Source organism: Ursus americanus, chromosome 26, assembly GCF_024610735.1.
Source record: "Ursus americanus isolate L20-20 chromosome 26, mUrsAme1.1.p, whole genome shotgun sequence".
In the NCBI taxonomy this organism is placed as follows: Eukaryota; Metazoa; Chordata; class Mammalia; order Carnivora; family Ursidae; genus Ursus; species Ursus americanus.
The window spans coordinates 33,510,603-33,536,955 of NC_142152.1; the positions used below are offsets into that span (position 1 = coordinate 33,510,603).

Consider the following 26,353-nt stretch of genomic DNA (forward strand, 5'->3'; position numbering starts at 1 on the left):
GGACTAAAAGGAAACAAGCATTCTTGTGTTGAGGTCTCGGCTTCCCTGACAGAGTGTTTGACAGGTAGGTGCTGCTCAGTAAGAATAGTGATACTTTCCCGAGAAGCTTTTGAAAAGCCAACATGAATTTCCAAAATGCAGCACCCGAGCTGACGTGTGCACCCTCTGCCTTTGTTTTCAAGGTGTTCTGAAGACACAGATCCCCATACTAACTTTCCAAGGTGGACCAGCTGGAGCCGCTCAGGCATTTCTCTGCAAAGATGGGGACCCCAAGTCACCGAGGTATGTGGGTCCCATCCCAGCATAAGTGGGTGATGGTGGAAAAGCCCACGCTCTATTCACTTTGATGACTCCAGAACCATGAGCCCAGGGATTCTGACGGGCCAGGCTGCTGGGTTTCAAGTGTCCTGGGGGCTTTGCAAAGCATCTCTGGGTGTGGCAGTTCCCTAAGAGATGGCGTGTCCTCCTGATGGAGGGAGACAATAGGAAAATTATTAGAACCAAAAACTAGCAGTTTCTCAAACTGGGTCATGACCCATTAGAGAGCAGTGAGTCGTTTTGGTGGGGGTAACCGGCACATTTGCAAGGGGAACCAGCAAGAGAAATACCATTGCACGTCCTGTGTCATAACGGTAAGTACTCTCTCGTGAAATTTTGGGCAAGTACCTGTGGTTTTTTTACTGTGTGTCGTGATCAGACATTTTGAAAAATACATCCTTATTGTATGTAGGGAAGTATTTTGATCTTATCATTTTTAATAGTGTTTTTGAACTTTTTGGACAACAGTAATACCTTCTGCGTTGCAAACCGGTATATGCACACATGTGCGCACCCACACCCACAACTAAAACGAAGATTCAAAACACAGGGTTTACTCTTGCTGTGTGCGGTATGTCCTGATGTTTTCTATTCCCGTCTGCTCGATTCTATTCTGTAGTGTTCTGTTTTACTTTCTGGAAATGCTGACCTGGCCTAATAAACTTATTTCACAGCCCACTAATAAGTGTCCAGTTAGAACTTAAAAACACTGCTGAAATAGGCCTGGAGGCATAGCTGTTCCGCAGCCACAGCAGAATCTAATGATCATAATGAGGACCCTGACAGCAAGAAAAAGTGCAATCGTGGGTCCCATATGCTATTTAAAGCTGCAAAACCACGTGTGGTTCACATTAGAGATGTTTATATTCTCCAAATGGTTGACGTACAGACAAAGCTCTGGAGATCTTCAGGGAGAAGCTAGAAAATTCTCTTGGGTGGGATTCCTGATGCCAGTTAACCCAGGTGCTGCTCTGTTCGCTGAGCGGAGGGAGGCTGGGCAGGTCGGATTGTGGGGAGAGAGGTTTGTGCTCTCTTTGGAGAAGAGGCGTTAACTCTTCCCAGGGAGCCGGCTTCCCAGGAGTGAATTACTTCCCACTGTAGCTAAATGGATCCTGCTGGCCTAAAAAAATAAAAAATAAAAAATCAATCCCCCTTCGTGAGGTATATAAGTGAAATTCTCCTGGGGGGGGAAGGTCCAGAAGTGGTGTCTCCCTGCAGAACAGAGACCATATTGATCTCAATTGGAGGTCCTGTTCTAAACAAGCTTTTTATCCCCATTGATATAGGTGTAGGGGAAAATTCAAGGTCAAAGTTCCTCCCTCCTGTTGACGCTCCTTCTCCGTGGCTGCTTTTTTGTGCCCTGGGTGTGTAGCCTCAGGATGACATTCCAAACCTCCTCAGTGGCCCGATGCCAAGCATCTATAATTCTGCCACATTCTACACAACCGGGGGGCGTAGCCAGGCGTTCAGAGTTTCGATTTTTTTAGTAAGATAAAATCTACAGAACATAAATTTTACCATTTTAACCGTTTTAAGCGTGCAGTTCCGTGCATTAAGGTCTATCTGCATTGCCGAGCAACCATCCCCACCATCCACCTCCAGAACATTCTCATCTGCCCAAACGGGAATGTCGTGCCCATTAAACAATGACTTTCCATTCCCCCTCAACCCCGGCCCCTACTTGCTGTCTCTATGGATCGACGGCTGTCGTACCTCGTACAAGCAAGATCATGCAGCATTTGTCCTTCGGTGACTGGCTTATTTCAGTTAGCAAATTATCCCCGAGATTCATCCATGTTGTAGCATGTGTCAGAATTTCCTTCCTTTTTAAGGCTGGACAATACTCCCTCGTATGGACATACCACACTCTGCCTCTTTGCTTATCTGTCAGGGGACGCTGGGCGGCTTCTCTCTTCTGCCTGGTGTGAATAATGCTGCTGTGAACAAGGGTGTGCACGTATCTCTTCGAGACCCCACTTTCAATTCTCTGGGGTGTGTACCCAGCGGTGGAATTGCTGCATTGTGTGGTAATTCTATTTCACAGTTTTTGACGCACTGCCACACAGTTTTCCATAGCAAAGAGTTTAAAGAACTCTACCATGGGGCACCTGGGTGGCTCATTCAGTTAAGCACCTGACTCTTAATTTCGGCTCAGGTCACGATCTCAGGGTCATAAGATCGAGCCCTGCTTTGGGCCCCACGCTCAGCGAGGATCCCTGCTTGAGATTCTCTCTATGCCTCGCCCTCTGCCCCTCCCCCCACCCCGCTCACGCTCGCTCTAAAATAAATAAATAAATCTTACAAAAAATAAAGAACTCCACCATGGGGGGATTTAGAGAGATATAAAGGTGCAATTTTCATGTTTTTAAGTTGGATGGTCAAGACAGATTCTTCCTGATAACGATTGCAACCACACTTACTACCCCATACTGTGCACTGAGTGGATGCGGGGCTCTCTGCGAAGTACCTCTTGTGCATTTCCTCACGATATTGTTGAAGCCTCTTTAAAACCCCCTGAAGTAGATAATGCAGCGTCCAAAAATGAAGCCCAGGGAGGTTCCTTTCACCACTGGATGAGACAGGTCCTATTGTCGGGTCATCAGATGAAGCAAATGTGGGTCAGAGAGGCTAAGCCCTTGGCCAAGGCCAGGAGCATGAGGGTCTGGACTGGAGCCCATGCCATCTGATTCCACAGCCCACGAGCCTACTGCCACCATCTGTGCCTCTCATCTAATCTCTGTCTTGCATTAGATTCATTTGTCTTCCATTTCAACTCTTTTTAAGTCTATTTGTGTACATAAATGGAACAAGATCCTGGAAGAAGTCAGAGGTGGGCCAGTAGCAGCCAACACTCAAAGCTCTGGGTGCTGGCACCCGCTGGCTAGTGGAGATCGGGCCAGGACACCAGCAGCACCCAGCACGTGACCCTGACTGTCAACCTTCCTCGGCCCACAGCCTCTGACTGAACGAATTGCTGAAGAGTCTGATGCCATTTTTATTTTTTTAAGATTTTATTTATTTATATGAAAGAGAACATGCACGCACACACATGCAGTGGGGAGGGGCAGAGGGAGAGAGAGAATCTCAAGCAGACCCTGATCTGAGCATGGAGCCCAACGTGGGGCTTGATCTCACGACCCTGAGATCAGACCTGAGCCGAAATCAAGAGTCGGATGCTCAACCCACTGAGCCACCCAAATGCCCCAAGATTCTGATGATATTTTTAAAAATGATCTGATAGGCTAGCCCCCAGCGCAGGCCTGGGCACTTACACCTAAATGCTCAGCCAAATTCGTAAGGAATGAAGAAATCAGAGAAAGTATACAAGGGCCTTTCACACACACACACGACCCAACCAGGCAGCCACCCTCTCCATAAGGCCCCCCTGCCCTTGCTTCCTGGCAGATTCGACCATCTGGTGGCAATCGAGCGGGCAGGAAGGGCTGCCGATGGCAATTACTACAACGCCAGGAAAATGAACATCAAGCACTTGGTTGACCCCATTGATGACCTTTTCCTGGCAACACAGAAGATTCCTGGAATCTCATCAACTGGTAAGTAGGGAGCACTGAGAATTCAATAAGAATGTGTTGACACTCGCTGCCTTTTTATTGACTATGGAACGCATGACAAGAAAGAGTTCTATGGGGACCGTAGTTTTCTGCTCCAGAGATGTTTGTTTATTATGGTTGGTATAGACGATAAAGACACCGTCACTTAGAAATCCAACATTCCCACCAGCAAGAAAGGGAAATGCCGCTTAATCGAGCATGTTCTACTCGCCCAGCTCTAAAATATTAAAACTAGTAATAAAATCATAATAATAAAATTGAGCCATGGTATATTCTGTTGGTCATACAGGACAAATGTACCATGTATACTGTGTTCCATCTTAGTGTGTTCATTTTTAGTATGACTTAAATAGGGGATTAGTGCAATATTTGAATTGCTAATAATATAATGTGACCATTTGTGTTTGTACAGAACTTTATAATTTTCAAAGAGGTTTCACATCCATAGATCATTAAGGCTCTATAAAACCCTGGCAAGTAGATAAGGCAGGCAGAATGTCCAAAAATGAGGCCCAGCGAGATTCCTCGAGGTCACCTAGCCCATTAGTGTTGCTGGTAGAATTAGGAGTCCAGACTCCAGAACCCCTTCCAACATGCTTTTCATGGAATCATGTTGCCTTAATGAATTTCTGAAAGGCTTGATGTAACTCCCAGAACAACGTTCCTCCCCTGGGGTAGGTATAGACGCTCGGGTAATGAAGGCAAGTTTCTTGTTCTGTGTTTAATTGTTCTCTTCGTTCAAACACTTCAGAGTGTTTCCCAGACTCATTAGTCACCTTTGGCTTTTGAGGTTTTGATGAGACAATGAACGTCTTCCTGGCTGAGTAGAAAATTTCTCCAAAGCGCCTGGTCTTTCCCAGAAGAGGCCTTGGGTGTGGCACCCACAGCACGCTTGGCTTCAGCTTCCTGTCTCTCTGGGCCAGACAGCATGAGGGCTTGAGGGCTGGAGGAAGGAGTGCCCAGGGTGGAGAAGGAAGGGGTCTCCGAATCAAAGGGGCGATCAGGATCCGAAGGAGCTGTTCTTTCCCCACCAAATGGACCCCCAATCTTTGCTGATCCCCTCAAGGATGCCCCCAAGACCCCAGAGGAAGCCTGTAGAGCTGGTTATTTGTACCTTCAAACTGCCCCTCTATGGACCCCTGGAGCCTTCTCTTACTCTCAGGAGCCCAGCCTTCTCCTGTGGTCCCCACGGACCAGTAGGGTCACCCCTGTCTTTTCTCTCCTCTACTCCATCAACACCCCATTCCCCAGTTTCCACAGGCAGCTGGCTTGTCATGGACATAACACTGCCCTTCCACTTAGCACCCAGGTCCCACCCCCTGTCGGAGACTCCGGGAGTGCCCTCAAGTGAGGAAAACCGTCCATGGGCAGGATGACCCGAGGAGCAAACGAGACGAAATTCATAAAGTGCAAAAGAGCAGAGACAGAAGTACAGACACCAGCGCTAGGTTTGTTACTATTTCCCTCCACTCAGCCAGCTGCCGTAGGCCTAGGAAATGATGGGTGTCGGTTCATCCTAATCTGAGGAAAAGGAGGCTCCCCCCAAAAATCCTCAGGGTGTGGACCTGAGGCACCAGGCCGTTCAAACCGTCCGCTTCTTTCAGCCGCGTCCAGGTCTCCGGGGCTCGAGGTGGTCTAGCTCTGGTGCCCCCACCCATCTACCACCTCACAATGAATGCTGGCCTCGGGTGGATTTCTTCCACACATTCCAGGCCTTCATAGAAACCCGCACAGAACAGCCGTGCAGCCGTGGGGCAGGCTCGCGAGGCCCAGCCCTCTGGCCTTGAGGCGCTTGGACCAGTGCCTTGGGTGAGCCGTTATGTTGAGGCAACTGCAACCATCTCCTGGAGGCAGGTTCAGCTGACCTCTGACCTACAGAATCCTCCAGAAACACCTGGACCCAGGACCGAACGGTGCTCCTCCAGCGCCACCTGAGACGGCGGCGGGCTGCTGGGCTGATTAGATTTTTTTCACCTTGTGCCTGTAGGCGGGGAGCTGCCTGGTAATTATTTTTAGCCAATTCACCCACCGTCAACACCAGTCCTTTCACCAATGAATTAAATAATCTCTAAGCCTGATTTATTCTCACATGTTGGTTCTAGCATTTATTATGCGAATTAGCAAACCCTCAGGTGCTGTTGGCCAGACCGGCCTTTAGACCTGGTCTCTTCACATGCTAACTGGCTACCCCTGTGGTATGTGTATTCCTGACTCGGCTACTTCACGGGGCACCGGGCCCCCTTCTGGTGTAGACGAAGATGAACAGACACACATGTATTCCATACTCGTTCAACAGAAGCCTTTAAAGTAAATTACAGAATTGACCTTAACCATCTCTACCAGTTCCCCGACACACGGATGGGGCTCGCGGCTTTGCAGCCCACCCCTGAGCAGGAGCCACTCGAAAGCTGAGGAGCCCCACACCTGCTTCTCCCGAGGGCCTGGTAGCACCAGGATGGGGTGCTCCATCTGTGACTAGAGAGCGTGACTTAGGAGTGGACATGGCCACATGCTGGTGAGTTCCAAACTTCAACTCACTTGTAACTGAAGAAGCTTCTGGAAGACCTGAAGAAGTACCTCTCCTGGTTGTCTGAAAATAGACCCCGAGCCAACTCTTCCCCTCCCTGAAGCAACAAAACACATGTGGAGGGGCTGCCCGGCCCCCAAACCACCATCCCCCCATTCTGCCCAATCCTGTATACTGACTGACCTCGTTCTCCTTCCCTTCAGGGGTCGGTGACGGTGGCAATGAGCTTGGGATGGGCAAAGTCAAGGAGGCTGTGAAGAGACACATACGAAATGGGGATGTGATCGCCTGTGACGTCGAGGCTGACTTTGCCGTCATCACTGGTGAGTGCCAGTCAGGCCTGGCTACCCAGGAGGAGGGACCTGGAGGCCTGGAGCCTGTCCAGCCAGAAGCTCCCCTCCTCTGTGAGTGGAGTCTCCAGGGCAGCGGGGCAAGAAGGGGACCGGGTCTCAGCCTTTGGCCTCTCATTCAGTCATGCAACAAATGTTGGTCCTGGAGTTAATGTGGCAAGGGTCTGGCTCCCCAGGGCTCTTGCTCTAGTGTTGGCCGACAAACAAGGAGCCCTACGAAAGAAATACAGCAGCTCATGCTAAACAGTGCTAAGAGCTACAGGTAGATGAAAGACAGGGACAGGCAGGCCGCTTTAGATGAGTGGTCAGAGAAGACCTTTCTGAAGAGGGGTCATCCATGCTTTCCTCTGTGCCTCCTGCCAGGTGGAAAGGAAGAGAAAAATCTGGTAAATGTTTGGAGGGGGCAAAAGGCTTCCCACCTCTCTTCAAACTTACCTCGGCCCCAGGCTGCCCCGTCCCCCCTTCCCCCTCAGGACCGACGTTTCCCATGTCCATGTCCTTCCAGGCCCCAGCTCTCCTCCTGGACTGCACCACAAGTCTCAGGGATTTTGACAGATACCCAAGAAAGGCTCTCCCATTTCATCCTCAAAACAGAGCTTGGAGATGAATAGCACTCCCTGAGGGAATTAGTGCCAAGGGAGGAAAACCTGCAACTGATGAGTGGCAGGAGGCTCAGTGTGGACAAGTCTGAGAGTTCAGAGCTCCAGGGGGCCCCAATCACAGGGGGTCCCCACACTTTTGTGACTTTTAGCTCTATCCAGTCTACACCATGGATATCAGAGAAAAATCGCCTTGTGCTTTAGGGGGTAGGGGGAAGAAACCATTTTGAAATACATCAGAGCACTCCATTCTCTCTTTTTTTTAAAAAAGATTTTATTTATTTGAGAGAGCACGTGTGTGTGCACAAGTGGGGGGAAGGAGAAGCAGACTCCTTACTGAGCAGGGAGCTTCACACGGGGCTTGATCACAAGACCCTGAGATCATGACCTGAGTTGAAGGCAGTGACTCAACCCACTGAGCCCCCAGGTACCCCCAGAGCACTCCATTCTTAACAAGGCCTGCCCTCAGGAGTCCATTTAACCAGAGCCTAGCCTGCTGAGGTTTTCTCAGAGCCTAACCTACCTGGGGGAAGGGAAATACCCAAAAATAGTCAACATGCAACAACAGAGGACAATATAAGCAGAGAAATGGAAAAATCTAAGAAAAAAATAAAAAAAGAAATGTCAGAGATCAAAAACACGGCAACAGAAATGAAGAATGCCTTCGATGGGCCTGTTAGCAGCCTGGACACAGCCGAGAAAAATCACCTCTGACCTTGAAGATATGACAATAGGAACTTCTAAAACTAGAAAGCTAAGAGAAAAAGACTGGATGAAACAATAGGATATCCAAGAATTGTAGAACAATTGCAAACATAGGTGTAATGGGACTATCAGAAGGAGAAGAAAGACAGGAAGGAAGAGAAGCAATATTTAAAGCAATAGTGACTGAGATTTCCCCCCAGATTAATGTCAGACACCAAACCATAGATCCAGGAAGCTCGGAGAACACCAGGCTGGATGAATGAAAAGCACAAGTAGGAATTACATCCGGCTTCTCCTCAGAAACCGCATAAGCCAGAAGAGTGGCATGAAATATTTAAAGTGTTGACAGAAAAAAAATCACCAACCTAGAATTTTGTGCCCTGTGAAATTATCTGTCAAACATAAAAGAGAAATAAAGAATCTCAGACAAACAGAAACTGAGGGCTCTTGTTGCTAGTAGACCTGCCTTGCAAGAAATGTTAAAAGAAATTCTTCAGGGAGAAGGAAAATTACATAGGTCAGAAATTCAGATCTACACCAAGAAAAGAAGAGCATTGGAGAATAAGTAAATGAAGGTAAAATAATGTTTATTTTTCTTGTTCTGAATTGATCTAACAGATAACACTTTGTTCAAAATTATAATAGCAATGACTCATTCAGTTATGCTCATGTATATAAGTGAAGTGGATGGTAGCAGTCATACAAGGGATGGAGGGAAGAATAAGGAATATTTTGTCTAAGGTGTTGGCCCTACCTGTGAAATGGTTGTTTGAACGTGAGCCTGAATTTGTTGTAAATGTATATTGCAAACTCTAGGGCAGCCACTAAAAATAATTTTTTTAAAAAAAGTATTATTGATGGGGCGCCTGGGTGGCACAGCGGTTAAGGCGTCTGCCTTAGGCTCAGGGTGTGATCCCAGTGTTCCGGGATCGAGCCCCACATCAGGCTCCTCCGCTATGAGCCTGCTTCTTCCTCTCCCACTCCCCCTGCTTGTGTTCCCTCTCTCGTTGGCTGTCTCTATCTCTGTCAAATAAAATAAATAAAATCTTTAAAAAAAAAAGTATTATTGATATGCTAAGAAATGAGAGAAAATAAAATCCTATAAAGTGCCCAGTTAAAACCACGACAGGCAGAAAAAGGATGGATGACAAAAATGGAGGGGAGGGGGAAGAGCTAGGGCAACAAACAGAAAACAGTAACAAATGTGGCAGATATTACTCCAGCCATATCACTAATCACCTTAAATGTTAGTGGTCTAAATACCTGAATTAAAAGGCAAAGATTGCCAGAGTGGATAAAAAAATGAGACCCAACTATAGTTGTCTGTAAGAAACCCACTTTAAATATAAAGACACAAATAGATTAAAAGTGGAGGCATGGAGAAAAATATACCAGGCTAACAGTAACCAAAAGAAAGCATTAGTCATTGTATTAATCTCAGACAGAGCAGACTTCAGAGCAGGGAAAGTTATTAGAGTCAAAGGGGGCAGTCCATAACATAAAGAGGTCAATACTCCAAGAAGACATAACAATTCCTTTTGTTTATTTGTTTGTTTTTGAAGACATAACAATTTTTTTAAGTTTTATTTATTTAAGTAAGCTCTACACCTAGTATGGAGCTTGAACTTACAACCCCAAGGTCAAGAGTCACCCACTTTTCTGACTAAAGTCACCCAAAAGACCTAACAATTCTTTTGAAGTTTTTATTCATTTATTTTTAGAGAGAGTGTGTGTGAGGCCGAGCAAGGGAAGTGGCAGAAGGGGAGGAAGAGAATCCCAAGCAGACTCCAGGCCGAGCACAGAGCCCGAGGCAGGGCTCAATCCCATGATCCCAAGACCACCACCCAAGCAGAAACCAAGAGCTGGATGCCCAACCGACTGAGCCACCCTGGTGCCCCAAGACATAAAATTCTTCAAGTGAATGCTCCTAAAACAGTGTCAAATATGTGAGGCAAAAACTGATAGAACCACAAGGAGAAATGGATGAATCCACTGTAGTATCTATGGAGACTTGAATAGCCCTCTATCAGAAAGGGACAGATTCACAGGCAGAAAATGAGTAAGGGCACAGTTGAAATCAACACCACCATCAACTAACTGGAAACAATTGAAGGCCGCCTGGGTGGCTCAGTGGGTTAAACATCTGACTCTTGATCTCAGCTCAGGTCATGATCTCAGGGTCGTGAGATTGAGCCCCATGTCAGGCTCCACACTGAGCGTGAAGCCTGCTTAAGATTCTCTCTCCCTCTCCCTCTGCCTCTCCCTCCCCCAATCCCTTCTCCTGGCTCACGTGGTCCTCACCTGCCACATTCTGATATATGCCTTGTATTTATGGGCCACACGCCTTTGTCCTCACTGCATGTTTGAGTTTTTTTCCTACCCGAAGTGCCCCCACTCTCCACCCTTCCTCTTGCAAACCCTCCCAGCTTACAAGGCCCATATTAATATTAATTCTGTGAATTTTTCCCAAACCAGGCAGGATGAGTGGCCCCTCCTGAGTGCTCCTCCTCTGTGAGCACCGTCCTCCCTCGCTGCGCGTTGGCTGTGCGCACAGACTCTCTTCCCTGGTTCGGAGCTCCTCTTGCTCTGACACCTAGAGCCTAGCAAGTCTTGATCAATCCTTCAGGTGAATGGAGAATTCAGGCGGGTTTCAGAGAAGAGCCAGTGAGGTCGTCCCCAAACTGGGTAATAGGCGCCTTGAGGCTGGTGGACAGAAGAGGAAGGAAGCCAGAGGCTGACTTGGGAGCATTCTTCAAGCAAGGAAGAGGCGATGCTGCTGTCAGCTAGCTCTTCCGAGGACCGGCTTCCACGCAGCCTGAGGTATCCAGGTCAGCCAGGCGGGGGAGTTTCTTCATGTCAGAAGCTCTGCAACAGCTTCCTAGGGGTGGAGCCTACATCATCTTCTCTGATGGTCCATCGCTAACAGTACATAACCCAGTTGGTTTAGAGCAGTGGCTCTCAGCCTTGAACTTGAATCAGCATCACCTGGAGAGCTTATTGAAACTGTGCTCCCTGTCTTCCCTGCTGAGTTTCTGATGAAGTAGGTCTGTGCTGGGGCCCAAGAATCTGTTTCTCACAAGTTCCTCGGTACCATGGGTGACACTGACCTTGGGGCCATTCTTTGAGATGAGTTCTAGCTGCTTAGAGGCCGGGTGACGGATCCCATCACCTTTCCACTTCTATGATATAATCTTTTTTTGTTGTTGTTCTAGGTGTTTCTAACTGGGGAGGCTATGCCTTGGCCTGTGCGTTATACATCCTAAACTCATGTGAGGTCCACCGACGTTATCTAAGGAAGGCTGTTGGGCCCTCCAGAGTGCCCGGGGAACAGAACTGGACTCAGGCTCGTCCATCCGTTGCCAAGGTAACATACCCAGCCGGCCACGCCCTGCGTGAGGAGCAGGCCTGTTCCAGGCTATAAGCCGAGGGCCCGCACCCAGCTGCCTGTCGGCAGCCAGAAGCAGAGCCTGCTTCTGTAGGGGAGCAGAATTTGCCATCACAAGACGTGGCTCTTTGGCATGTGGATTATTTTAGGCTGATTATTTTTTAAAAAAATAGAAGGACTCAATGAGACTGCCATTCCCTTTGGGCCTCAGTTCCCATGGCCCCACCCACGGACACTGATTCCAGACTCAAACCCACCTCTTCATCCCCTGCTCCTCCTGGAACACCTTCTGGGGGAATTTTCCAGAGTGATTTGGATCATGGGAAATTGGCACCAAAGCACTGACTTTATGTCTAAATCCCAGGCCTGACGTGACTTCCCCTGTGCGCTGCGGCTTCACCTGAGAGCAGGCAGGAGGCTGACGGGGCTGCAGTGCCTGAGAATCGGTGCAGGGAGCTGGGCTGTGTGGCCTGGAGGGGGGAACACTGGGGGGTCTGAGGTGGACAAGCCGCATCTCTGACACGTTCTGGGTGACCACACTCGGAGACCCTGCCTGAGAGGGTTGGTCTGGGGAGATGGGAATGCAGGCTGAGGGCAGGAAGGTTCCTGAGCATTGAGCCAGGACATAGCAGCTCAGATGGGGTGAGCGGTTGTGATGAGTCCCCAGGCAGCCAGTGGCCAAGGCCCAGAGCCCCTCACTTCTAAGAAGCAGGCGCATCCAGAGCCCTGTCTCTCCCTCTCTTCTCTGTCTCTTTCTCCCTCCTGCCACCCCATCTCTCTCCAACACATCTCTGGATGCACGTTGTGCCCACTTTACAGACGAGGGAACTGGGATTCCGACAGGGCCGGTGGCTTGCCCAACACACCCAGCTGAGAGGTGGGGCTGGGACCTGAGCTGGGTGTCTCTGACTCCATTCTCTGGGCTGTTTCCATGGCTCAGAAGTTTCCCGTTCCTAGTAATGCCAGGGTGCCATGTGGGGTGGGGTTGGGGGGGACTAAAGCAGATGAAGTGATATTTTCAGGGGAAACGGTCTGCCCCAGTGGGGCTCAGAGGGCCTTAGGTGCTTTCTTTGCATTTCCTGGATCTGAACTGGAAAAAAAGCCTCAGGGGGCTGCCTCACACATGATGCCTGATTCACACAGACACAAAAGAATGAACCCATCCAGACAAATTCTTACAACCCAAACGCTTACCCTCCAGGGGTGGAAAATTCTCCTTTCGGGTTTCCACACAGTCCTTCATAAATACATTAATAATGTATCACCCTTGTAAGGAAAATAAAAGGGAACATTTTCAAAGCAAAAATACAAACACATGTGTGTTGAGCCCCTCCTCTGGGCCAGGCCAGCTTTGCTCTGGGAGACGATGGGGGGTCAGACCCAGCCCCTGGGTAGGGAACTCGGGATCCACTGGGGGTGGTTGGAAGATGGAAGGCTGGAAGTGTGCAGGGCAAGCTGCCGTGGGGACAGAACAGACCCTTAGCTCACTCTGAGGGCTCAAGAAAGGCTGTCTGGAGGAGGTGGCAGGGAGCTGGGTCTGGGAGGGTGAGTAGGCTGTAAGCAACCAGGTAAGAAAGGGTGGGAATGGCCTTCCGGGCAGCAAGACCCACAAAGCAAAGGTGCAGGCACTTGAAGGAATGCACATGCAGGAGGAAGATCTAGAATCTTCGTGCTAGAGCTCTGTGGGTCATTCTCTGGGCATCCCTGAGTCATCGAGAAGTGCTGGGCAGAGCTGTGGCCTGAGCGGCGGGTGCAGCTTGATTGGCTAGTGGGATGAGGAATGCCCCTCATCTCTGCTCAGTCATTCGCTTGTAAGCAGGACCCCCTGTATTCAGGGGTCTAATCTGATCGTGACTGTAGCAGGTGTGGGCACCATGCGGAGGAGCCCAGGGAAGGCGGCGGCCACCATCTAGGGCACACCCTGCCCGCTCTGGCCTTCCGCTGTGTCTGGGGGCTTTATCTGAGGGCATTCCTCAGACCTTGCCAGGGGCTACGAGCTGATTGATGACACCTTACAGGAGGGACTAAGGATGAATGGATGGATGGACAGACGGATAATGCAGAGAGGCAGGAACATGGCTTCAGCCTGGGCTCCTATTCTCTTCCAGCACTTTCATCGCACTCCACTTCTCTTACTAGCTTTTAAACCTTGAGTTACATAGAATAGAGAAGTGCATAAACCTTAAGTGGACAGTAGATGAATTTTTACATACATCCCATCCATGCAGCCACTGCCAAGGTCATGATACAGAACAGCTCTAACTTCCCAGAAGGCCCCTTTCTCCTGCCCCACTTTGAAAAGCATCCTCACCTACCCATGACTATCAGCCTGCCAGGCTCCCCGTGTGGGGGTGAACCCCAAAGACTACCCACACAGTGTCCAAGCCCAGGAGTCGTCTGGGTCTCTTTCCCTGCTCACAGTACACTGGGCCGCAAGCCCTGTCCTCTCGGTCTTACTTCAGGGTCTGTCCCACCTCTCACGTCTCCTCCTGGCCTCCAGGTGCTCTGCCTCCACTTCGTTCTCTCCCTCAGCCACCTCTTCCACTTGGTAGGGTCTCCTGGAAGATGGTGCGGTCGTCCAGTGATTCCTGGACATTTGCAGGCAGTCCGTGTTGGCCCAGCTGTTCCTTGTGGCTCTTCCTAGAGGCTGAGTGCCAGCCCATTCCTAAGCTGCTGAAGGGTCACATGCACCCTGACAGCCCAACGCCCTCCCTGCGGCCCAGAAGGATGGGAATGGGGCCAGCAGGCAGTGTGCTGGGAGGAAATGGCCACCCCCCCAACCCCGACTCCCAGGTCCCAGAAGCACTCCCCCTTAAAGAGAGGATATGACCCAATGGAGAGAGAAATGGAAGAATAAAACCCAAACAAAGGGCAGGAAATGGCATTCTGGGCAGGGCAGCCTCTGGGAAGGGGCTGGTAGACAAAGAGATGCCAGGAAACGCCCTTGGGTGTCCCTCCCAGGACAGAGTGGAAATGCAGGCTCGCAGGCCAGCTGAGAGTAGAGGCAGTTCCCTTGTGACCTTTGCCGGCACATTCTCCATTGTTTGGACAAGTTTTCAGTGAGTGCTCCTCAGAGCCCCTGGCTTGGCTCATTCCTACTCTTTTGCCACCTATGGTCCTATCTGCTCCTCCTCCAGAAAGTCTTTCTTGAGCCACTGTGATAAACAGGGTTGGATCCCCCTGCTCTGTGCTATGATCCCCACGGATTGTGCCTGCCGGATCACTCATCTGGACTGTGAACCCCCAGGGCAGGCACCGCGTCCCATTCACCACTGTATCCCTGGTTCAGGGCCTGGCACATAGCAGGTGCTCAAGAAAACTTTGATGGCGGATGGGGTGAATGAGCATGTGCCTGGAGAGGAAGGTGAGAGCCCTTCTCAGACCCGTCCTAACCTTCCTGTTGTAGAGTCCCTGCTCTCCCCCCACCCATTTGCCTCCTCTGCTGACGGAGAAGGAGGGAGAGGACGTGCTTGACTTCTGCCCCTCGGGCGCCATCCTCTCTTCTTGTGTCTTCACCTAAGACCTACCTTCCTCAGGGGAACCAGAACTTTTCAACCAGAGAGAGACGCATGGTGGGCAAGTAGACAAGCAGTTCTTTAGGACCTTACTTTCGGAGGGAGAGAGGAGGAGAATCGAATCACTTAAAAAAAAATCAGCCAGTGTGTCAAAGAAAAAACGCTCTGAGCTAAATAAAGGCCAGGGGACCCAACCCTGCCAATAATAATTCACCTGATTTCATGAACACCTACTGTGTGCCAAGGACCACACTTGGTGCATTACTTGCATTATCTCATTTAATCCTTTCAACAACCCACTCAGGAGACATTATTATTATTATTATTATCATCATCATCATCCCCATTGTACAGATGAGGACACTGAGGCACGGAGAGGTTCAAACACCTGCAGGAAAGACTCAAGTCAGATCTGTCTGATCCCACACCCTGCCACACTGGGGTATGCTGAGAGGACGGCTGCAGCAGGAGATGGGCCGTGGCCCCCGGCAGATGGTCGGAGCTGAGCAGGGGCTAGGCTGCAGGAAGTAGCTCACGAGGTACCCGCAGAAGTGAATCTTCCATGTTTTTAACAAACGCTAAGTGTGGTTTTCCGGAAAAACCACATTTAGTTATGTGACCCTAATTCCCAGAAGGAACCCCCCAAACCGTTCGAAGTTGCGGCTTCCGAGGAGTGGGTTTGGGGCAGAGGAGGCGTGATGTAGGACACCCATTCTTCATGACAAGTCCCAGGGGCATTAGTACAGTTAAGCAAAATTTTATTTTTAGAAAAAAGACCATGCCGAGTCAAACACTCTTCCTCCGCCTATAAATGTATGTGTCTCTTTCTTTTTCCTCCCCCTCCACCCTTCTGTCTCTGGCCTCATTTTTTTCCAGGAAGAAAAAATGTTGGGCATCCTGGCGCGGCACAAAGTTCGGAGTGGGGTCTCGGGCATCGTGGGCATGGAGGTGGATGGGCTGCCCTTCCACGGCACCCACGCCCAGATGATCCAGAAGCTGGTGGATGTCACCACTGTGCGTGTGTGACTGTGCCTGTGGACCACATGCCAGATGGCCATCCCTGGACCTCAGGAGGAGTTCCCCGGGGGCCCCCCGGCTTCTTTCCACGATGGCCTTGCAAGTAAACACTGGCCCTGGGTGAGCCCCGCCAGAGACCCTGCATGACCACTGCCTGGGACGGGGCCATGCGGGTGATACAGACCAAGGAGAACATTTCTTTGGGGTTTCCGGTTTTCTCTTTTCTTCCTACGTGCGAAGAGGCATTGATCTCCATCCTCCTCCCCCTGGTTCCTTTAGGGCCCCCACGTGGTCTGCTCTGAGAGTCTTCTGACCAGCCACGTATGGGGACACCTGCAAAAATATTCCTTGCCAGGCAGACACAAGAGTAGGCATGACCAGGGCCACGGATAATCCCCCAGGCTAATTAAGAAATAGTAAACTGTACAAATATGTAGTGTACATTTACGAAGCTCTGGGACTTTACCACCACCACCAAAATATTTATACCTCTGAAATGCTTTCTTTTTCAAACAACGTTTTGTTTACATGGGCGTTCAAACCTTAACGTTTATTACCATCAGCTCCTGCCTGCCCCCCACCTCTCTTCAGCCCCACAGGTCCTGACACCCCCCACCCCGCAGCGCCTGACACCTCTCCCACTCCCTCCCCATGTGCTCCACCCCAGACCGGAGCCGGAGGCTTGGGCCTCCCCACATAGGAGGGCAGGCACACTCCTGCACCTGGGGAGGGGGGTTCGGGACCATGCTGGGCTCAGGTGGCTCACAGGATCCTCTTGGACAACTGTAGTCAGCTCGCCCGCATCTCCTTCACAATCTTCCACTGCACATTTTCCAACAAAATTAGAAGCAGAGTCACCGACCACATCCTATTTCACTCCCGTATCGAACGAGTGCAGTGTCGTGTGCTGGTTCCCGGCTGAGCGATGGCTGACTCATCCAGATGGGAGAGGCCGGCTTCCCAGCTACGGCCCCACATGCTTATTGGGCCTGCTTCATTTTATTTCCTTAAAACATGTCTACTTCAGTTCTTTAAGGGCATTAGTTGTAAAGCATGGCATGGATACTGCTCTAAATCGTCTAGTCAGCAGAAGTTAAAGCCTCAGTGTATGGTGAGCAATCTGGGCTTCCCTTCCACGGCTCCCTACACCGGGGCATGGCAAAGCCCCTGGCCAGCAGCAGCTGGGGGGGGGGGACCGTCCAGACCTCCCCATGTCATTGTGGCCGGGAGTCTGTGCTTCCGCTGGTGTGGGCTCAGGGCTGACGTGCTCGTTGTGATGAGCTCACGCTGCCTCCATCTGCAGCTGTGCACGGCTCACCGGGTCCCTCCCAGCCCCAAGCTGCACGCGCCGGGGATCCCCGCCTGACAGTTTTGGTCCCTGATATGCAACTGCAGAGCTCCATGTCATGCGGGCCTCTGAGAGCATCCCCTGGCATTTTTGAAGTCTCGATGGCTAGGAGAGAGAAAACCTCAGTTTGGTAAAGCTGCTATCACTCTTCTGATTCATATTTTGGGGAAAGACACTAATGGGCCTTTGGTTTTGCAATAGTAATAACAGAGTTCTCTTCTGGCGTGGGGCAGTTCAAGGCAGGACTGTGTAATAGGTTATCTGCACTGTGGCTAGAAGTTTATGGGGAGATGATGACTCTGTTTGGGAAAGAGGCCAGGACCCGGGTGGAGCCCAGAGAAGGCTGAGAGTGGGGGTCCTCACTCTGGAGTGAGGCATCCAAAGGCCCGTCTGCAGGGAGAAAAGGGCTAAGGTGCAAGAGAGAGCCAGGAGTAGTAGGGTCCAGCCCAAGGGCCACTGGAGCTCTGAGCTCCAGGATCCAGTTTTCATGTGTTTCTGTTCCAAGTAAGATTCCTGGTCAAGCCTTTAGTAAACTTTTGCTCAAGTTTGTCCTCATCTTGGCCATGTTTTGATATAGAGCCTGTGTCCACGTCTGGGGTGGCACGGTGAGCAGGGCTCCCACCTGGAGAAGCCAGTTACAGTGGGACGAGAGGGTCCTACAGGGAATGGCAGGTGGCCCAGGGGAAGAGATGGGCTGGGGCATCCAGCAGGATGGATTTGTGGGGGCGGTGACCATCTCTGGGCATTTCCCGGAATGTTAGGGGGGCTTCTGACAAGGAGGGCCTGGGGTGCTCTTTGGGTCTTCGAGGGCAGGCTGAAGACATTGGGCACACCAAGGAGCATGTGCCTGTAGACCCTGGCAAGCAAGCCAGCTAATGGGGTCAGGGTTCCTTAGCCCCCTGCTGTCCTCTGGTCAAATGCTGTCCCATTGCTCATCTGGGCAAGACATTCCTCTGAATTCATTTCCTGCCCCTCTTTGCACAGGCCCTGCTGAGGCCAGCCTCACCTTAGTCCAACCCTCTACATTCCTTTACTTCCTACCCATTCCATGTAGGTTCCACTGCTCCTTAATGAAGTCTAACTCTCAGATTCAGAAGACCACTGCTCTAGGCAGGATGTGGCTTAACAGCCGTTCCCATAAGCTCAATGTATGTCAGTGATGTGATGTGTTTGCCAGAAAAGCCAATGTATCAACAGAAGCACAGTGAGGTAAATGGTTCCTTTCTCCTCAGTACACATCAGACAGGCTTAACCTCACTTCAGATCCAAGCATCACATCTGAAGACATGAGGTTTGTTCAGGTGAGATACACGAAGGTGAGAGCTTAAAACCTGTTAAGTGGAGGGAGGTGGCTTAAAGAGCTGTCTGTCAGAGACTAGGCTGGACGCTCACTGCTTCTGCTTCCTCTTCCTGTATACATAGGAAAACTACCTTTCCCAGCCTCCCTTGCAGTTGGGTTGGACCATGTGACTGGAATCTGGCCAATGGTGTGTGAGTAGTAGGGATAGCAACTGCTTCCAGACTTGGCAACAGATGCCCTGAGAGATTTTCTTTGTGCTACTTCCCCTACCTGTGTGGCTGGAAGGAAAAGACCCCAAGATGCTGGAACCTCTTGATGGAAGGATACTGAATCACTGCTGCCACTTGGATGAAGACTCACCAGAACTAGCAGCCTCTCATTGGACTTTGCATGAACAGGAGACAAACTTTTCTTGTTTGAAGGCACTGTGATTTGGGAGGGTATATTCGTTATTTTGGTATAATGCAGCTTTGTCTAATACAAACTTGGAAGGCTTAATACTGAGAACTAGGATTAGAAAATTGTCTTTAGATGCCAGTACCTGAAGGACCATGTGTCCCAGAGGCACAGTTTATGTGCTCTAAGGACAGTGGGGAAAGTAGTTCCACTTTGGCTCATTAGGAGTTAAGATCTTCTCCCCAACCCTGGCATGACTTACTTTGATTAGTAGCAAATTGGTGTCATTAGTGGTATTTGCTCAGAAACTAGACCATCGTTTGGGGGGGAGGGGATATACCTGGGATAATTCAATGGAGAGAAAATTGGATATTATGACCTCTATGGTTCATTCCAGCACAACTATCTAATGTCTAATCTAGCAGTGTCCTGATAGTTGTTGAATTAAAGCAGTTGGAATTGAAATCCTACCATTTCTCCTGGTCATTGAGTACCATTGTGACCTTAGGGTGATGGCCATCCAAGGCCATTGTCCTGCTAGATGAGCTCCAGGCATGGAGGCTATAGGATCACCAGTTTCAAGAAGCAGATTTTTCAGAAAAGCACTGAACCAAGAGGATCACCTTCTGGTTCTCTTGGTTATACCCATCAGAGGAAAGCAGCAGATGGGGATGTGTTCTGTGCTGAAAATTTCTCCCACTCTTGTCTGGCCAACCCACAGACCAGTGTATATAAACAGGAAGATGAGCCCTCATCTTGCTAAGCAACACTGGTGAATAAGAAAGGAATCTAATGACTCTGTCACCTTCTGTCCAAACCAGATGGGCCTTTTCCTCCATCCATTCTCTCAGGAGAGAAAGGAGTCTTAATCCCCAATGATGTCTTCACTTAGTCTGTTTGGAAGAAGGGTCAATTCTTGCAGAATCCTTCAGGACTCCAGGAATCTGACCCAGAAAAGGATTGAGTAACCAAAACCAAATTTACGTTTTAATATGATGCAGTGATCTTGAGCAATAAACATGTAGCCTGTCACTGTCACTGGAGAAGATGCTAAAATCTAAAAGGGCTAGTCAACAAATGTGAGCCTCCCCGAACAAAGCTCAAGCAGGGAGGACAGCTCCAAGAGAGGACTCCAACAGGTCTTTCGACCTTGGCCATCTTCCCTAATGAGGAGGGTGGTCGGTCTGATCGAGGCTTTCCTCACACTAGGGAACAGCCCCCTAGAGGGGAGAAGGGCTCATGTGTCCAAGGACAGAGGGAGTGACATTCTCCAAATCACAGGGCTGGACTCTGCCCTCAAAAGGGAGGGGGCCAAATTAAGTCCCAGAGTGGATTTGCAGCAATGAACTAAAGAGTCGGAGATAATTTATGAATTTCAAGTGGAGGAAGAGAAGACCCAGCTTCACTTGAAGGCTCCATCCTTTTTGGTCACTGCTGGGAGACCAAGGGCAAATACTCTAATTTCTCTGAGTTTTCTCTGAGAAAGCCAATCCCTGGAACTTCCTGATTCTGCTGGGTATTTCAAGAGTCCTCTCGATCCCCCTGGTGTTGAAAGACCCTCCTTCCCCATAAGGACTGCAGCACACTCCAGCCATGCCTGGTTACTTTGCTTTATTTGCAGACTCAAGTTTGCTACATAAATCCATTGCACAGTCCAACACACACATACTTGGCATAAAAGAGAGGACAATACAAAAATACAACTCTTGATAGTAAAAGGAACCACCTTCAGCTCATCCCAGTCCATCTCAGTGGGAATGCCCATGTTTAAGGTCAAAATAGAGGGGAATTTGGGATGAGGAGGCATGGAGGCCTCAACCAGTGCCATTGCCCCAGTAAGATTCTGGGCTGGGGCTGGAAAGATTTTTCTTGGCAGGGTGACCATTTCTGCCACCTTCAGATTCGGTCACTTCCTCTTTCAGGAAGGGGAAGAGAAGCTCCCCAGGGCATGGGAGGCCCTCCATAAGGAGCTAGAGTAGGGCTATCCAGTCAAAGCCAAAGCCACTTCCAATCTGGGGTATCTGCCTCTGGGTACTCCTGATTGGAGGGTAAGAGACTCAGGATAAATCTGCCTCTTAGAGAAGGACAGGACGAGAGGGAAAGAGAGATTGAAGATGTTCTGCTTGGCCCTCTTTTTAGCAGATTCCAGAAATGTTCTGGGGATGCCATCCCTGGTCCCTCTCCAGGCTTGTGTCCACCTAGTCCACCTAGTCCACCTAGCCCCTTGGGTGTGGGGAGCTTGAATCCCAGCACTCCGAGGGAAGTCAGGCCCCAGTCCACCGACCAGGAAATCTGAAGGGCTAGCATTTCTGCAAAGGTGGCCAGATCCTTGGAGCAGTAAGAAGTTCTCTGGTCCTTGGTGTGTTCACCAGCGTGGAGGCTCAACATGGTTGGGCACAATGTTGTAGGAGAGATGAGACCCGTACCGAGCCTTCTGGGACAGAACAAGAGATGGCAGTCAGTACCCTGGGCTACATGTGGACCCTCCAGGTGATGAGGTGGGACATTTGGCAGAGAAGCAGTGCTGGAGAACAAAGGAGGCAGGACAAGCCTGGGGCCCCCTCCTCTCCTTGTCCCAGGCACTGCTTAAATCATTGTGGTGCTTAACCCCAGGCCTTTGGGCTGAGAGATGCTAAAGAATGTGTCTCTGTCTTGCTTTGCTGTATCTGAGAACACGGAGAGCATGTCATGCTCCTGAGACTGCTAGACACTCCACAGGGTGGTGTGGCAGGGGACAAAGGTGGGAACTGTTGGGGGGGGGGGGACAACACTGCCAGCAGTCCATAACCCCAGCCTCAGTGTCTTGGCACACAGCTGTCATTGGAGCCCCTGGCATTTTAACCATGAACACATGCACTCATGTGTGCACGTGCACACACACACACACACACACACACACATAATCCCTGGGTTCTGCATCTAGTGCTTCTGGGCAGTTGGAAACAGAAAACTAATTAGGAGGACCTGTGTGTTGGGAACTCTGTCAGACACATTGGCTTTAGGCTTCTGTCCTGACACGGAACTTTCAGTACTGGCTGTTTAAAAGGACCACAGACATGGCCCCAGGGAGCCCCAGAGAGCCCTGGGATTTGTCTTCTACCAGTCCTGGGGCGTGGGGAATCTGCTCAACTCTCCTTCTGAACGTGAGACCTGCCTGGAGCTGGGGTCTCTCCTCTGCTGTCACTCCCTTCACCGTCCCCCACCAGACACTCCCAGTGCCCAACCACCTCCCCACCTCCCTTCTCCCCGCCCAAGCTCCTGACAGGTCCTCTTCCCATAAGCAGTGCGGCCCAGCTGTTAACAATGACAATACAGCTTCATGTGTTGTGTCCCCAGGAGGCACCAGTGCATTTGGACTGGTGTCATCTGTGTCAATGGCACTGGAAGTTTCTGGCACCCGTGCACCCAGGTACCCACCGTCATCTCCCAATCCCCATCCTCCATGTCGTCACACTCTGCACCCCGCCCCCCCCAGCTTGTCCTCGAGAACCTCCTGGAGGTGACAGCTCACCGTCCTCCCCTCCCCAGAAGCCCAGCCGGCAGCAGACCACACCCACGAACCATCGGGGCTCATCGCCACCGGGCTCAGCAAGCTGGAGCGGGCTCCCCGGGACCAGAGAGGTCTCGCCGCGGCCCCGGCCCCGTCGTTCCCTCCAGCAGAAACAGGCACCTGCACTGGGCAAAGCGGGGCGGCCAGCGGCGCGCAAGCTCTGGCCTCAGCGGACCCCCCACGGCGGGCCCCCCACTAGGCCAAGCCGCCCCTGGGGGACCCCCCCGCTGCGGGCGAGTTCGGGGCCTGGAAGGTCGAGTGGAGCCGGGTCAAGAGCTCGGGCTCGTCGCTCTTCCCCGAGGCCTCGGCGGCGCCCAGCGGGTAGGCCTCCCGCGCCCGGCCCGGCCCGGCGCAGGTGAGCAAGGCCAGGCAGGCGCCGCGCAGGCGGCCCAGGTCCCGGTGCGTGGACTCGCTGACGAAGCAGTAGAGCACGGGGTCGGCCACGCAGTTGAAGCTGGTGAGCAGCAGGGAGAAGTGGTAGGCGTTGAAGATGGCCTTGGCGAACTGGCAGCTGGCCTCCCAGAGGCTGCGCACGAGCAGCAGCGCGTGGTAGGGCAGGAAGCAGGCCAGGAAGATGACCACGGTGCTGAGCACCAGCCGCTGGATCTGGTCCTTGCGGCTCTTCTGCGTGCCGTGGCTGCGGCGCACGGCGCGCAGGATGCCGCGGTAGGAGGCCAGCAGCAGGCCGAGCGGGAAGAGGAAGCCCACCAGGAAGCGGTAGTAGTTGATGCCGCGCTGCCATGGCTGCAGGGGGTAGTGCTCGAAGCAGACGCGGTGCCGGTCCTCGTCCTCCACCACCTCCTTGTGCGTGAGGAAGTAGACGCTGGTCAGCAGCTCCTTGGCCCAGATGAGCGCGCTCACGGCCACGGCCGCCTTGAGCGTGCGGAACTGGTGGAAGCGGAAGGGGTGCGCCACGGCCAGGTAGCGGTCGATGGAGATGCAGCAGAGGAAGCCCACGCTGATGTAGATGTTCTCGTAGAGCAGGATGCCGCACACCTGGCAGGACAGGTCCCCGTGCGACCAGTGGTCGTGCTGCAGCACGTACTGCAGCCAGAAGGGCAGCGAGCAGATGTAGAAGAGGTCGGCCACCGTCAGGTTGCACAGGTACACGCCCAGCTCGTTGCGCGCCTTGATCTGCAGGTAGCCGAAGTACAGCGACAGGCAGTTGGCCGGGAAGCCCACCACCAGCACCGCCACGTAGACCACGGGGGCCAGCGTCTGGTGGATGGTGTGGTCGATGGCGCACAGCGAGGTGTTCTCCGCGGTGACGTTCCCCATCTTGGGGCCTCAGGGCGCCGCCCCCCTCATGGGCTCAGGGAACCGGCCGGCCTCTCGACGGCCATCTTGCTCGCGGGACGCGGCTCAAGCTGGGCCTCGGCGGCGGCGGGGAAGCCCCTGAAAGGGAAAGGCAGGAAAGGCTCGGGGTGAGGGCAGCTAACGTTCATGGAGCGCCTCCTGTGTGTCTAAGCGCCTCGCTTCCCGGAGAAGGTGGACCAACTTCAACTCAACTCGACCATCTAGTTGACCATCTTGGTCACGCACCAAGACACGAAGTGGTGGTTTATGCCTCCCCATCCCCTCCCCTGGCTTCCTGTCCCTTGTTTGTTTTTCTGGTCTCTCAGGGCAGCAAGCAAGGCTAGGAGCTCTTGTGAGCACAGGACTCATCCGAGCCCCGTCTCCAAGGGACGCTCAAGGTAAAGAGCAATTCTAGCCCACACACAACAGTGAGGACCCTGGCCACTCTCCCTAGGACAGCACTACTCATCATTCACGTTTTTCCTACTTGCTCCCAGGAATGTACCGGGTCAGTTAGCACTGAGGCCACAGCCCCCTCTGGGGGCCTTTCCAGACAGCCCGGAAGGGGCCCAACCTTGCCGCATCCTATTGCGCTCTGGCCAGAAACAAAGACCATGCTTCCCACGGGGCATTGCCTGGACTCCTGGACGTGCATCAGGAGCTGCTCCCTCACCTCCTCTCCGTGGAATTGAGGACCCCACGTGGGGAACAGCACAAGGAACCAATAGAAATGAGCACCAGGCCAGGATCGGCCGCTTACGGGTGATGCAAGTGATGTCCCCTCTCTGGGTGTCAGCGTCCTCATCTGTAATGTGGGTGCAGAAACAACTGTCCTCAGGTCCGTATCAGGGCCACGTAAAATGATGGGTGCCAAAATCCACGTCATTGTTTTGCCAGAGGCAGAGAGGCAGAGTAAAAGACGGTAAGTCTTATGATGAAAAGCTCGTGTTGTTGAGAATTTAACCAGGAGAATGCTACTGCTATGTACACAGATACATTTGAACAAGATAGAACAGCGGTTTCTGTTGTAAGCCCACTTTATAAATTAATATATCAAATGAAAGGCCTCTATTGATTGAACTCTTCTGTCTCCACTGAAAAATCTCACTGCCTCTAAATCAGAACTTCTCAGTTTTTTTTTTTTAAAGATTTTATTTATTCATTCGACAGAGAGAGCAACAGCCAGCGAGAGAGGGAACACAAGCAGGGGGAGTGGGAGAGGAAGAAGCAGGCTCATAGCGGAAGAGCCTGATGTGGGGCTCGATCCCATAACACCGGGATCACGCCCCGAGCCGAAGGCAGACGCCTAACCGCTGTGCCACCCAGGCGCCCCAGAACTTCTCAATTTTTTGTTTGTTTGTTTAGGAATCATCCTCCCAGAGAGACTCATTAGATACTTTTTTCTCCTGACCACCCCCTTTCCATGAAATTTTAATACCCCAAATATATTACACATCTGTTTATGTACTGTGGCCCTTTGAAGGGTGACAAATCGTTGTCATAGCTAAGGTTTTTTCACCCCACCCGAGAACCAGTTTCACCCCCACCCTTGAGCATGTGCCGTCTATATGGTTGCAAATTCTGAGTGCGTGAGGTTTGAATTATACTGTTTTGAAGTACCCACAGATTCACCCACCCTTTGCCTCGTCTCTCCACCACAGTCGAGCTGCTACTCAGGGACCCAGAAAGGAGACCCCTCAGAGTCTACCGGCAGCCACCTCACCGCCTGCTGACCACGGCCCCTCCCTCCACCACCTCCCCTCTGCAGCTCTGTTGTGGCTCTTGCCTGGCCCTGTGGCCCCTGGAGCCAGGGCTCAGCATGGAAGCGGGTGCAGCGTGCTGGGAAGGGGCTCAGAGACACCCAGCCCAGCCGTTCCAGTCCTGGGGGGTAAACTTGAGGGATTCCCCTACAACTCCCTGCCCAATCTTGTAAATACGTAAGTATGGGCATTCTCCCTGGGAAGGTATCCTGTAACTTTCATAAGGGTCCCTAAACAGGCAAGAGATGGTTCTACCAAAGCCACCCTCTCACCTGGGCTCCCTGTGGCTCCCTCCAGAGCCACCCTTCCCCACCCCAGCTCTCCCATTCATGCTCCCGCCGGTGACCGACATGGAAGCCACAGCCCTCTTTCTATAATACAACCTGGTCCTCTTCTTCCTTGCTTAAAAGCCACTGAAATGGCTTCTTATCACACCTACAGTAAAACTCAAACTCCATACAGGACCTACAAGGCTCAGCATGATCTGGCCCCAGCTCCCTCGGCCTCGCCCACCACCGCCACGCACGAGCCACAGAGGCCAGCTGTCTGTGGCTCGGGCCTCAGGCCTTGGCTGCATAGTGCCTGCCTGTCGGGAGTGCTGTCCCCTGCCCTCCTCCCACCTCCACTCAGGGCTGGCTCCTTTTATGCCAGACCTCAGCTGACCACCCCACATAAGCAGCCCCTCCCCGGCCACCCTCACACCTCCTGTTTGACT

At 51.6% G+C, this 26,353-nt stretch overlaps 2 protein-coding genes across 16 annotated transcripts in view; one reads left to right on the forward strand and one right to left on the reverse strand.

The window, feature by feature from the left end:
• The window catches only part of DGLUCY (D-glutamate cyclase), a 73,768-nt gene extending 54,271 nt beyond the window's left edge, over positions 1-19,497 (forward strand). For 4 of the 12 annotated variants that reach the window (XM_045807617.2, XM_087856184.1, XM_087856185.1 and 1 more), the window contains 5 exons: positions 183-282; positions 3,724-3,872; positions 6,621-6,740; positions 11,284-11,435; positions 15,848-19,497. In XM_045807617.2, the coding sequence (XP_045663573.2) occupies positions 183-282; positions 3,724-3,872; positions 6,621-6,740; positions 11,284-11,435; positions 15,848-15,997 (671 nt within the window). In that variant the 3' untranslated portion in view covers positions 15,998-19,497. Of the gene's footprint in view, positions 1-182; positions 283-3,723; positions 3,873-5,192; positions 6,597-6,620; positions 6,741-11,283; positions 11,436-15,325; positions 15,512-15,847 lie in introns of those variants that run through there. The other 8 variants (XM_087856183.1, XM_087856186.1, XR_015721859.1 and 5 more) reach the window with 7 other exon arrangements.
• A 1,131-nt stretch (positions 19,498-20,628) lies between these two features.
• The window catches only part of GPR68 (G protein-coupled receptor 68), a 29,246-nt gene continuing 23,521 nt past the window's right edge, over positions 20,629-26,353 (reverse strand). For all 4 annotated transcript variants that reach the window (XM_045807624.2, XM_045807627.2, XM_087856188.1 and 1 more), the window contains one exon: positions 20,629-23,977. In XM_045807624.2, coding sequence (XP_045663580.1) covers positions 22,778-23,860 — 1,083 coding nt within the window. In that variant the 5' untranslated portion in view covers positions 23,861-23,977 and the 3' untranslated portion in view covers positions 20,629-22,777. The remainder of the gene's footprint in view (positions 23,978-26,353) is intronic.